The sequence below is a fragment of the Schistocerca nitens genome, chromosome 3 (assembly GCF_023898315.1).
Source record: "Schistocerca nitens isolate TAMUIC-IGC-003100 chromosome 3, iqSchNite1.1, whole genome shotgun sequence".
Taxonomy (NCBI): domain Eukaryota; kingdom Metazoa; phylum Arthropoda; class Insecta; order Orthoptera; family Acrididae; genus Schistocerca; species Schistocerca nitens.
The window spans coordinates 561,561,901-561,576,571 of record NC_064616.1 but is presented as its reverse complement, the minus strand read 5'-3'; the positions used below and the strand labels follow the sequence as shown (position 1 = coordinate 561,576,571).

The following is a 14,671-nucleotide window of genomic DNA, read 5'->3' as shown; positions in this document are numbered from 1 at the left end:
GCATTAATCATATAATCTCCTACAGTTGCCATTCTTTTTTAATTTTGGAAAGTTAAAGAATGGTTTTTGCTGTATAATACCGATCTTTGCGTGTAAGACCCCAACTATCAAGTGTATCAGTTGTCAAGCAGTGGAGTAGTAATTGTTAGGAGGGCTACTGGACAAGTAATGTATTTTGACAAGCAATGGGGTGATGAAATGTTGTTGAACACAATGTATGAAAACTAAGTTTTAGTAAGTGCCAACATATGTGCTGTGTCTACAACTGTGTTGGGTGCCAACTTCTTGCGTATTTTTCCAGCACTGATGAACACAGGAGGAATGCTGGTAATTTGCTTATTGTGTATGGACAAATGAAGTGGATTACTTACAAGCACTTTTCTGGCATGCCAGCTACTGCACAGTTGTGTACATGGTGGTGATCAAACAGAACTGTGTGCAAAACTGTTAGTGCAATTTCAGGATCTCATAAACGTATGTAATGTCAAAACTGCTCACAGATGGCAGTATATGTATGTAACTGACAACCACAACACACAGTATATAGTGATTTCGCTGTCACCATATTCAAATAATTTTTTCCCCAGTTCCCAAATTTCATTGTAAAGGCTTTAAATAAACTTTGGTACAGATATTTTTAATAATTTTTTTCCGAACTAAATGTAAAGTATTTTTATTCTACTTAACTTTTCAGATACAGGCCAGCACACATGCACAGTTAACAATTAAATGCAAATGACAAGTATTGCAATGCAAAATAAAATATGGTTAGAGTATATTGTGAAAACAGCTGCATCACAAGAGTGTTGTGATTCAGTAACAGAACTTTCAAAATGAATTTTTCACTCTGCAGGGATTGTGCACTGTAACAAGCTTCCTGACGTGGCATATCAGTGGAGTTTGGAAAATAAGAAAGATATACTGACAGATGGAAACTCAGATGAGATGAGAATTGTGCTTGGCTTGCTCAGTTAACTGCTTTGCCTGCAAAAGGCAAAGTTCAAGGTTAAATTTGTTCAAATGGTTCAAATGGCTCTGAGCACTATGGGACTTAACATCTGAGGTCATCAGTCCCCTAGAACTTAGAACTACTTAAACCTAACTAACCTAAGCACATCACACGCATCCATGCCCGAGGCAGGATTCGAACCTGCCACTGTGGCGGTCACGCGGTTCCAGACTGAAGCGCTAGAACCGCTCGGCCACACCGGCCGGCCGTTAAATTTGTAACACACTGGGTCAGTGTGATCTATTTAACCGTTTATGGAGTTGACATGGTAGTCACCACCTGCATAATATAGCACTCGACACTCTACAAATGTGAAAACAAGTACTGTAATTATTTGTAATGACCATGCAGAACAAACATTTTAGTGTGGTATTTTCCCGAGGACATGCAGCTTTACTGTATGATTAAATGATGATGGCGTCCTCTTGGGTAAAATATTCCGGAGGTAAAATAGTCCCCCATTCGGATCTCCGGGCGGGGACTACTCAAGAGGACGTCGTTATCAGGAGAAAGAAAACTGGCATTCTACGGATCGGAGCGTGGAATGTCAGATCCCTTAATCGGGCAGGTAGGTTAGAAAATTTAAAAAGGGAAATGGATAGGTTAAAGTTAGATATAGTGGGAATTAGCGAAGTTCGGTGGCAGGAGGAACAAGACTTTTGGTCAGGTGATTACAGGGTTATAAATACAAAATCAAATAGGGGTAATGCAGGAGTAGGTTTAATAATGAATAAAAAAATAGGAGTGCGGGTTAGCTACTACAAACAGCATAGTGAACGCATTATTGTGGCCAAGATAGACACAAAGCCCATGCCTACTACAGTAGTACAAGTTTATATGCCAACTAGCTCTGCAGATGATGAAGAAATTGATGAAATGTATGACGAGATAAAAGAAATTATTCAGGTAGTGAAGGGAGACGAAAATTTAATAGTCATGGGTGACTGGAATTCGTCAGTGGGAAAAGGGAGAGAAGGAAACATAGTAGGTGAATATGGATTGGGGGGAAGAAATGAAAGAGGAAGCCGCCTTGTAGAATTTTGCACAGAGCATAACTTAATCATAGCTAACACTTGGTTCAAGAATCATAAAAGAAGGTTGTATACCTGGAAGAATCCTGGAGATACTAATAGGTATCAGATAGATTATATAATGGTAAGACAGAGATTTAGGAACCAGGTTTTAAATTGTAAGACATTTCCAGGGGCAGATGTGGATTCTGACCACAATCTATTGGTTATGAACTGCAGATTGAAACTGAAGAAACTGCAAAAAGGTGGGAATTTAAGGAGATGGGACCTGGATAAACTGAAAGAACCAGAGGTTGTAGAGAGTTTCAGGGAGAGCATAAGGGAACAATTGACAGGAATGGGGGAAAGAAATACAGTAGAAGAAGAATGGGTAGCTCTGAGGGATGAAGTAGTGAAGGCAGCAGAGGATCAAGTAGGTAAAAAGACGAGGGCTAGTAGAAATCCTTGGGTAACAGAAGAAATATTGAATTTAATTGATGAAAGGAGAAAATATAAAAATGCAGTAAATGAAGCAGGCAAAAGGGAATACAAACGTCTCAAAAATGAGATCGACAGAAAGTGCAAAATGGCTAAGCAGGGATGGCTAGAGGACAAATGTAAGGATGTAGAGGCTTGTCTCACTAGGGGTAAGATAGATACTGCCCACAGGAAAATTAAAGAGACCTTTGGAGAGAAGAGAACCACTTGTATGAATATCAAGAGCTCAGATGGCAACCCAGTTCTAAGCAAAGAAGGGAAGGCCGAAAGGTGGAAGGAGTATATAGAGGGTTTATACAAGGGCGATGTACTTGAGGACAATATTATGGAAATGGAAGAGGATGTAGATGAAGATGAAACGGGAGATAAGATACTGCGTGAAGAGTTTGACAGAGCACTGAAAGACCTGAGTCGAAACAAGGCCCCGGGAGTAGACAACATTCCATTAGAACTACTGATGGCCTTGGGAGAGCCAGTCATGACAAAACTCTACCATCTGGTGAGCAAGATGTATGAGACAGGCGAAATACCCACAGACTTCAAGAAGAATATAATAATTCCAATACCAAAGAAAGCAGGTGTTGACAGATGTGAAAATTACCGAACTATCAGTTTAATAAGTCACAGCTGCAAAATACTAATGCGAATTCTTTACAGACGAATGGAAAAACTGGTAGAAGCCGACCTCGGGGAAGATCAGTTTGGATTCCGTAGAAATGTTGGAACACGTGAGGCAATACTAACCTTACGACTTATCTTAGAAGAAAGATTAAGAAAAGGCAAACCTACGTTTCTAGCATTTGTAGACTTGGAGAAAGCTTTTGACAACGTTAACTGGAATACTCTCTTTCAAATTCTGAAGGTGGCAGGGGTAAAATACAGGGAGCGAAAGGCCATTTACAATTTGTAAAGAAACCAGATGGCAGTTATAAGAGTCGAGGGGCATGAAAGGGAAGCAGTGGTTGGGAAAGGAGTGAGACAGGGTTGTAGCCTCTCCCCGATGTTATTCAATCTGTATATTGAGCAAGCAGTAAAGGAAACAAAAGAAAAATTCGGAGTAGGTATTAAAATTCATGGAGAAGAAGTAAAAACTTTGAGGTTCGCCGATGACATTGTAATTCTGTCAGAGACAGCAAAGGACTTGGAACAGCAGTTGAACGGAATGGACAGTGTCTTGAAAGGAGGATATAAGATGAACATCAACAAAAGCAAAACGAGGATAATGGAATGTAGTCAAATTAAGTCGGGTGCTGCTGAGGGAATTAGATTAGGAAATGAGACACTTAAAGTAGTAAAGGAGTTTTGCTATTTAGGGAGTAAAATAACTGATGATGGTAGAAGTAGAGAGGATATAAAATGTAGACTGGCAATGGCAAGGAAAGCGTTTCTGAAGAAGAGAAATTTGTTAACATCGAGTATAGATTTAAGTGTCAGGAAGTCGTTTCTGAAAGTATTTGTATGGAGTGTAGCCATGTATGGAAGTGAAACATGGACGATAACCAGTTTGGACAAGAAGAGAATAGAAGCTTTCGAAATGTGGTGCTACAGAAGAATGCTGAAGATAAGGTGGGTAGATCACGTAACTAATGAGGAGGTATTGAATAGGATTGGGGAGAAGAGAAGTTTGTGGCACAACTTGACTAGAAGAAGGGATCGGTTGGTAGGACATGTTTTGAGGCATCAAGGGATCACAAATTTAGCATTGGAGGGCAGCGTGGAGGGTAAAAATCGTAGAGGGAGACCAAGAGATCAATACACTAAGCAGATTCAGAAGGATGTAGGTTGCAGTAGGTACTGGGAGATGAAGAAGCTTGCACAGGATAGAGTAGCATGGAGAGCTGCATCAAACCAGTCTCAGGACTGAAGACCACAACAACAACACAACATTGTATATGATGTTCAAAAATTGTATTCATATTTTATATCTTTTTTGTATTTTACAACAAAACCCAAAAATACCTCTCTCTCAATCCTTAATAATACTGTACTCTCCGTTCCCACTTAAAATACTTGAAAAAATTCTCTCTCTTTTGCAAATAATATTCAGTCAATCTCATATAAAGAAGTGGAATGCATTAATAGTGACAGAAGCATGAAAAGTATTATCCTCATAAGAGAAATTTTCTATAGCAAAGGTACACAAAAGCTAACCCCATATGACATTTGTGTCTAACACCTGTAGAAAGATATCTGAAGGTATGAACATTCTCATAAAATAAGCACTACTGCTACTGCGTTTTGTGTGTTAATTTGACATCCAAGCTGAAGTTACTTCCTGGTTTACCACTGTATAAAATTCTTGCTGAAATAAATCATGTGATAATTTTTGTAATGAAAAAAAGTTGCAATGCATTAATTACCAGGCAGAATACCTTCTTTAACATAATGTCACATTAAATTCTTACCTTTCACTAGAAGTAGAGATGGAGGACCATATCCAGTAATATAATATATGAACAGTTTAAACCACACACTATTTACTTCCGGAATAGCAGGTCCTAGGTGAGGTGGCATACAGCTGCTAATTGGTCTTATTTCTTTACTCAGTGGTGCCATCGAAACAAGCAGCCTGCAACACAAACACACAGTGTTTTCCTTTAATGATCTGCAAATATAAAGAAGAACATAGAACACATGAACAGACACCACACACGTGTGTGTGTGTGTGTGTGTGTGTGTGTGTGTGTGTGTGTGTGTGTGTGTGTGTGTGGTGGGAGATCAAGAAACTACTAAGGTGTACAATTCAACATTAAAATGTATGTTCTATCATCATGAGAATTTTAATTGTGATCATTTCCAAAATAATTAGCAAAAAAATACAACCATACTGCCCCCCTCCCCATTCCCCTTTTTCCCTTTCTTTCAGATAGTGGAAATACTGGCATTGTGGTAAGACAAGGTTCTCATAAATTTACAGAATTGTCCTTGCCAAGGTCATTGCCAATTTCATTTTAATGTTTTTTTTTTCCCTCTAGGAGAGAAATTTATTTTGTTTTAGCTTGTCAAATCTGCTATATTACCACAACATATTGTGTCAGTACACCCTTTAAACATGCTACAAGAACTTAAGTGATGTTTAATGATTTGATTAGATTCTAACATAGTTGCATCATTCCTAATGGAATTCACTCTTGTGTAATTTATTTTATTTTAGAATCACTAATAAAAAGAACAGAATTTTTTGGGTTTAACATTCTCTCAAAAGGTAGGGTCCTCACTTAGAACTCTCTCTCTCACTCTTTCTGTGTGTGTGTGTGTGTGTGTGTGTGTGTGTGTGTGTGTGTGTGTGTTTAAGACAGCAGATTTCTGTCTTCGAGTGTCTAATAGCAAATGATGGTCTTCATATCTAGAAGTTTTGTAGCTGATGGACAAAATTGTCTAACTCTGGAACACATGGCCTGGCATCTGAAGTACTGTCATCAGATGGTTAATAAGTGTAATGCTGTCAGACAAATGCTGGTGTTAAAGAAAATATGGATTGACAAATGATGGCTGTATCAATTTGTCTTAGACGAAAGTCATGTACCTGGATATTTTCTGATAATGTTCATAAAAAATGTTAAAATAATTCAGAATGTAGCAGCCTACCTTCCATAGATGAATGGACTCACATAAGGCATTGGCAGATATGCTCTCGATGTATGTTGATATTAAACAGAGAGACTGGGATACAATACAGCCCATTGTGACATTTGCATACAACACAGTGTAGCAAGACACTTCAGTTTATACACCATTCTTTCTGTTCCACATTCACCCTTTTATCTTCACAGACCTCTGGAAGTTTGACCAAGTCTTTGTTCGACATGATACTGCGTGCAAGCCCCTGCAGTCACTGTATGGTGGAACATACCCAGTCCTCAGCAGGATGAGAAAATGTTTAAGGTTGATGTTATGAGTATGCCAACTACTATCTCCATTGACTGCCTTAAACCTGTTTTCTGCACTTCCTATGCTGGAACGAACAAAACATCTGATAGACCTATCACAGACATGACAGAATTACCTGGCACCCATCACAGACAAGCCACAACACATATTGGACATCAACCATGCTGACTCACCAGCTGCCTTGGCAAAACCTGTTGTCATGCGATGTGGAGGTCATGTCCACTTCAATAGAAGATATCGTTAGCATTTGGGGGGAGGGGGGGGGTGATAAAGTGATTGTACACCATAATGACATATGTGATTAAGAAGTAAATTGATTATGCTCCACAAAATGATCGCTGACACATGTTTATTCTTTGTTTTATATAATTATTCCTTAGCTTTGTCTTTTGATGTTCTCTCAGGCTGTTCTGTGTCCTTGTATAATACATTATTAAATGCTGCCAATGAAGTGAACATATTTAAACCACAATGGTTCAAAAATTTCATGGAACAATATATATGATGGGAAAGTTTTAAATTTCACAGTAGATTCCAAGTTTGCAATTGGTGTCAAGCACCCTCTACCAAGTACTTAAGTGGGAATTGTGGAGTAATTATGTCACTGTAGAATAACTAAGGTGTTGAAAAATCATTGGAATTCACAATAAATAACAAGGCTCAAGGACACAACCTAGCACCTGTCAGGTTCTATGAAACAAAACTGTTATTGAATTATTTCCACTCTTGATCATCATTTACTGCAGATCACTTGAGCAAATAACAGTTCCCAGTGACTGAGAAATGACCCAAGTCACACTTGTTAACAACAAAGGATTACAGAACTTATAAACTACACAACTTCTCTCTCTTTATAGTGTAATTCTACAACAAATTTTTAAGTCCAAACATAATAATACATTTATACCAAAATTACATTCCTCATGGTTAAACAGCACAGACTGCAAAAAAATTCATCATGTGAAATTTGATATGCACTTCACAAGGCATCCAAAGGATTGTGGTTATGAGGGAAAAGTGCAAGGTGAAGTTACCTCTGACACTAGACTTGACGGTAGAACGTTTCCACGATCAGAGAGCATCACACGGGGTACTCCGTGATGCAAAATGATGTCCTCTACAAGGAACTTTGCAATTTCTGGAGTTTTGGCAGTCAGCACAGCTTTGGTGACAGCACAGTGCGTGACATGCCCCGGACATAATTGTGGCATTTGCTCCAATTGACATTCATTACAGTGGTTCATATAGAATCTAACAGATTGCTAGATACTTGACCAGTGATAGCTGAGTTTGTTCTGTCTAGTTTTCAAGAATACCAGGTGACCAAATGTTGAAACACCATGGAAATACTTCAGGATAGCTGGCTGTATTCTTCAAAACTTCTATGGTTTTCAGCAATGTTGGACCTTCTCTTTTGTTCAGCAGCAACATAATTTAATGCAGTGATGACTGAGACTTCGTCCACACTGCAGTGTTCCACCATCTTGCCAGTCAACCTGATGGATCCTCCAGGCTTGTGAGGCAGCATTGAGAATGGTAATCCATGACAACAGTGAATGGTTTGCCTAATAAACATAGATAGAGCTTGCTGATGGGTCAAACAACTGCAAGGCACCCTTTCACGGTTGTAGAGTAATTCTTTTTGGACACAGAGTACTCTGGAAGTATATACTACCGCCCTTTCAGCCTCTTCCTGAATTTTTACTAGAACTGTCCAAACCCCAAAACCACTAGCATCAGTATGAAGTTCTGTCTTGACATTGTCATACAATGCTAAAACTGGAGAAGATTTAATCACCTCACAAGGACAAGGAAACACCTTTCTTGTACCTCGTTCTGGGAAAATGTGGCATCCCCTTGCCGTAGTTCTTGCAAGGGACATGCATTGGAATGGAGTCCTTTAAGAACCAATAGTATTACGAACCCATTCTCAGGAAACTTCTCACATTACAAGCATACCACAGAGTTGGAAACTCTGTAACTGTTCTTATTTTCTCTGAATCTGTCTGTACTCCACTGCCATTCACTTGTCACAATATTTTTATTTCTTGGCAATGAAGAGGCACTTTTTGGGATTCAGACAGAGACAAGCATTCTGAACACATTTCAACACAGTTGTCAATTGTCTTAGGTGTACTTCAAAGGACACTGAAAAAAACAACTACGTCATCCAGATAGAAAATACGTCAATGACTGCATGTAATGCCTGCAAGAAGTCCCATCCACTAAGACCACATTCTATTAAACAACAAATTCAAAATGCTGTGTTCTGTCACTGATAGTTATTCCTGTAATACATATCCCACTGGCTGGACGTACAGAGTTACTGTAAATGATTCAATTGCAAAAGTATTACATGTACAAATATGGCTGATGCATGAACAGAACTGTAAACTCACAAAGTATGTATTTTGCTCTCTAAAAAGATTCTATGAGGCCCCTCTGGTCACATGACAAATACCTAAACAGTAATCAAGTTTGTTCCATACCTCATGTAACAACACCCTGTCAATGGTTATCACGGCAGCATTGATTCATTCTCGCAGTTGTCCCAGTGTTCTTGCATATGGGAGTATGTAAATGTGGTCCTTAATGTACCCCCAAAGGAAATCACAAGGCGTTAGGTCAGGTGATCTGGGGGGCATTTCAAGGAAAGAGAGCCACATCATATTCATCATTTGGTCCCCTCCCCCAAATCAAACAACCAACCATATTCACCACTATGCCCAATGCAGTGAATGGAAAGTTTGCCGTTTACGTAGCGACGAACATCGATGCTACTATGAGGGGTGGCCCCATCTTGTTGAAAGATGAAATTCTTGGAATCAGCAGTCAGTTGTGGCAACAACCACTGATAGTTATTCACATCAAGGTAAAATGTACTCATCACAGTCTTCTCACAGAAGAAAAACAGCCCATACAGCTTCGTCTGTGACACTGAACAGGAACTTAGCCTTCGGCAAATCTGCCCAACACTCCCACATTGTGGTGATTAACCTTTCCAGACAAATAAATGGTGCTTCTTCACTGATCATCTGTTTGGAGGCAAAATGTTCATTCTCAAGTGCTTACTGCATTGTGGTGCAAAATGGAAGGCACTGGCAATCTTCCAATTTTAATTGCTGCAGACAGTACAGTTTGCAATGTAACCGCCATCACAAAATCTTCCAAACAGCTTGCTGCGGTATTCCAAGTTTGTGGCTTATGCAGACTGTTCATTCTTTTTTTCAACTGAAAACTTTCTCTTACCCTCTCCACGGTTGCATCCGGCACACTTGGTCGAGGGTACTTTTCTGTTTACAGACACAACCAATGTCCCTAAATTGCCGAGACCAATACACCATGTTCTGCTTACTTGGCAGTTCTTTTACATAATTCCTTCTAAATGCATGCTGCACTGTTGTAACAGACAAATATCTCGCATATTGCAACACACAAAAACTCTTTTCTTGCTTTGTCACCATTTTTTTCAGGCACTGCACTCATAATGCCAACCGGTGGGCACAATGCAAACTCGGTGAGTTTACAGTTCTATTCATTCATCAATCATATTTGTACATGTAATACTTCAGAAACTACAGAACTCTGAAAACAAATGAATCATTTATAGCAGCCTTGTATTTCCCATTTATGATCTTCAGCAGTGTATTTCCCATTTGTGACTTTCAGCACAATCGCTTTCATATCATGTAATACAATCATCTTTAGCTGATGATGATAAGTGTTCCACATTACAGAAATAGAAATCTAAATCGACTAGTGCCCAGACTGGTTGACTGTAGATGAAATTTCATGTCATCTTGGCAACTGTCATTCATGGAGTAGACTCAACTCCATAGACAGTCATCTCACTTCATTTTCCTAAATTTGGTGGCTAGGCAAGTGGCTGGTACCTTTGTGCAGTGACAGGAAAAAGCTACAACATGCCAAGGGTGACAGGGAAAAGCTACAACATGCTGAGGAGTAACCTCATCCATGGTACAGTAATGAGATTCATCCCACAGGTCAACTACATTCATCTGCAGTTGACTATTGTGATGGTTGATGTCTTGCGGCGTAATAGTCATCAAACTCTCATCTCCTTTCTCTGCAGTAGTGCACAGTGTGTCTGGGCATCCAATGAAAACAGAATGGCATGTTGTTTTTCATCCTTCAAATGTGTGTTTTTCTGTGGGACATTTTACTTGGTGGAAGAGTTGGTTGTACCTGCATTGGTTCAAAGTTGGGTTGTTGTTCAATTTGGGGGGGGGGGGGGGGGGTGATAAGTCCGAGCCCATTCTTCATGATGTGCTCGACTGGTGATGGACACTCATGCCACCTCTTGTTCAATATTCTCTATTACCTCCCTACATGTGGAGTTGACACTCTAGGGTTCTATCACAATAGATACTCAGTCCAACATTTCTGGCTGCCCTACATTGCTGTATATCTTCTCATACAGTCTGGTTTATAAGAGAGGCGAGCTCATGGTGATCTTCTACAACTGCTACAGGGGCCTCATTTGGGAGTCAGCTTTTGTCTCACTCTTTTCTATTACATTTCCTTGATTCCCTGGCACCACTTGATGAATTCTTCTGTCATTGTGACATCCATTATCAGATGATCTCAATAAATGTCTTCTGCAACTCCTTTCATCAAGTGTGAGATTTAGTCAGCTTCTGTCATATTTCGACCCACAATGTGGCATAGGGTGAAAATATTCTATATGTAATGCTGTCATTTCTCTGTGACGTTGGGCCCTGTTCTTAGATTGTATTCCTGCAGCGTCGACTTACTGACGATTGTAGCCAAACGTTTGCTTTGGTTCAACCTGGAAATTGTTCCAGCTCTTGAGCTTTTCTTAGTTGTTTTCAAACCACTGGTGGGATGTACTGCCTAAATAGAAGTGCCAAACACATCATGCAATCCCACCTGTTGTGTATGGTGACTCGGTTGAATTCTTTCACTGAATTTGATGGGTCCTGACCAGTGTCTTCAAAGAACACTGATGGATGCCTGATGTACAGCTGAATTACTGCTGGCTTGGAGTCCACTGGTCTCCTCAATATACACATCTTAGGAATGACTTGCTGCTTGTATTCTGGTTCCTGTCCATGTAGGCAACAGCTATTACATTGTCTAACTGGAGCCACAGTGTTGCAGATGCTTTGAAGTACCTGGCATCTTCACCTAACAATGTCATGTAGTATCCACAATCAAGTCCAAATCCGAAATCAGGGTTATCAGGGAAGTACAACATTTAGCACTGATAGCAAATTTTTTACAGACAACACCATACAGACAGAACATAACTGCCTCCTGGACAGAGATTGCTGCTATATAGGCACTGAAGCGCCAAAGAAACTGGTATAGGCATGTGTATTCAAATAAACAGATATTTAAACAGGCAGAATATGACACTGTGATCGGCAATGGCTATACAAGGGTTTGGCACAGTTGTTAGATCGGTTACTGCTGTTAGAATGGCAGGTTATCAAGATTTAAGTGTGTTTGAACATCGTGTTATAGTCGGCGCTAGAGTGATGGGACACGGCATCTCTGAGGTAGCCATGAAGTGGAGATTTTCCTGTATGACCACTTCACAAGTGTACCATGAATATCAGAAGACCAGTAAAACATCAAATCTCCGACATCCTTGTGGCCAGAAAAAGAGCCTGCAAGAACGGGACCAACGACAACTGAAGAGAATCATTTAATGTGACAGAAGTGCAACCCTTATGTAAATTTCTGCAGATTTCAACGCTGGGTCAACAACAAGCGTAAGGTTGCAAATCATTCAACGAGCCATCATCAATATGGGCTTTTGGAGCCAAAGACCCACTCGTGTACCCTTGATGACTGCATAACACAGAACTTTACACCTTGCCTCGGCCCTTCAACACTGACATTGGATTGCTGATGACTGGAATCATGTTGCCTGGTCAGACAAGTCTTGTTTCAAATTGTATTGAGTGGATGGACGTGTACGGGTATGGAGACAACCTCATGAATCAATGGACCCTGCACGTCAGCAGGGGACTGTTCAAGCTGGTGGAGGCTCTGCAATCGTGTGGGGTGTGTGCAGTTGGAGTGATATGGGACCCCTGATGCGCCTAGATATGACTCTGACAGGTGACAAGTATGTACGCATCCTGTCTGATCACCTCATCCATTTGTGTCCATTGTGCATGTGGTGTCACCGCAAGACACCACACTTGCTAGGTGGTAGCTTTAAATCGGCCGCGGTCCATTAGTACATGTCGGACCCGCGTGTCGCCACTGTCAGTGATCGCAGACCGAGCGCCACCACACGGCAGGTCTCGAGAGACTTACTAGCACTCGCCCCAGTTGTACGGACGACGTAGCTAGCGATGCACACTGACGAAGCCTCGCTCATTTGCAGAGCAGATAGTTAGCATAACCTTCAGCTAAGTCAATGGCTACGACCTAGCAAGGCGCCATTAGCCTTACATAGCAATTGATACTTATCGTATAAAGCATGTCTCATCAAGAACGATGTATACAACAAGGATGGATTAAAGTTAAGTATTCCAGAAGCTACGCACTTTTCTTTATAGCATTCATTAGGTATCCTGTTTCAGACCTCACGCCATCCTTCGTGTGTTTATAGCGTGCATAGCGGTCCCCTCAAATCACACTGTGTCGGCACTTCTGTCGACACATCAAAAAAGGGTCTTGTTCTTTCTACTTGCTTACATTTACTTGTGTCATGGCTTCGCCAGATGTACTGTCCGAATTTTATCGCTTGCAGAATCAGCAGACGCAGGACTTATTGGATGCCCTTGGACAGCTCGTCCAGGGTCAACGTGCACTGACAAACGATGCGGCAGCCGCCGCTTCACCGCTACCGCAGCCACAACATGCAGTTGCACCCCCGTTCCGGCCCTTTGACCCAGCCATAGAAACCTGGACGGAGTGGTCACGCCAATTTGGATTCCATCTCGCCGCCTACAGAATTCAAGGTAACGAGCGGCAGCCTCACTTATTATCTTGTGTTGGCGTGCAGACGTACCGTGTGATAGTGAAATTGTTTCCCCGACGTGACGTAGCAACTCTGTCCTACAAAGAAATTTTGTCGGCATTAGATGCGTATTTCAAAGAAACAGTCAATGTCGTTGCAAAAAGGTATACGTTCTTTCGTACAAGACGTACGGCCGGTCAGACTAATAGGGAGTGGGTTGCAACATTGCAAGGCCTTACTAGGGATTGTGCTTTTGAGTGTGAATGTGGACTCCCTTATTCAGATACAATGGTACGTGATGTAATTGCGCAGAACGTTTCTGATGTTCGTATACGGGAACAGATTTTGAAACTAGTTAATCCCTCCCTTCAACAAGTGATAGACATATTGGATAGGCAAGACACACTTGACTTTGCACAGGAATCATTTGAACCTTCGCCAGCCGTGTGTAACATTAACCGGCCCGCCGGGCGCGCTGCACGGAACGATAAACTGCCCTCGCGCTCGTCAGCGCAGCTGCCGCCTAGCTCTCCACGTGTGCCGCGTAAGCGAGCAAATGCAGTTCTAAAATCATGCCCGCGGTGTGCAACTAGACATTCGCGTGACAATTGCCCGTCACGCCAAGCTATTTGCTTTTACTGTCATAAGAAAGGACATGTTCAAAGTGTTTGCCAGAAAAAGCTCCGATCAGACAATCACAAACATTCCAGGCCCTTTGCTTCGCGCCGGAATCGAACCAAGGACACTCAGGCTCGTGGACCTTCGCCCATGGACATTCATGTAGTTAATTCCACCCCGTCCAGTGCCACTTTCTCTAACAGTGACTGTTTTCGTCCCACAAAAAGTGTGCGTCGACGTCGCTGGAAATCTCGTCAGGTCGCAAGTGCTTCTGTACCAGTATCAGTTCAAATTGCACGTGAAAGTCGCTCTTGTCGTCAGCAGGACAATAAACTTTTTGTAGACTTGGACTTTGAAGGCAAAGTGATACCATTCCAGCTCGATACCGGAGCTGCTGTTTCATTGATCAACCACGACACGTACAAACAACTGGGCAAACCTCCGTTGCGTGCCGCAAATGTTCAGCTCACTAGTTATTCAGGACAACATATCCCTGTGTTAGGACAGTGCACTCTTCTTGCAACATACAAGGGACAGACAAAACTTGTGTCATTTTGCGTTCTTCGTTCTTCTACTGCAGTGAACTTGTTTGGTTTAGATTTATTTCAGTTGTTTAACTTGTCAGTAGTCAATCAGGTCCTATCAGTGAACCAGACTGAGCCTTCCGCCAGTGTTTCTCGTCTA

The 14,671-nt window shown here is 41.2% G+C and overlaps 1 protein-coding gene across 1 annotated transcript in view; it reads right to left on the bottom strand.

The window, feature by feature from the left end:
* LOC126248467 (protein FAM91A1) overlaps positions 1-14,671 on the bottom strand; it is a 183,234-nt gene that overhangs the window by 47,702 nt on the left and 120,861 nt on the right. Inside the window, exon 9 of the mRNA XM_049949478.1 lies at positions 4,923-5,086. Within this exon, the coding sequence (XP_049805435.1) occupies positions 4,923-5,086 (164 nt within the window). The remainder of the gene's footprint in view (positions 1-4,922; positions 5,087-14,671) is intronic.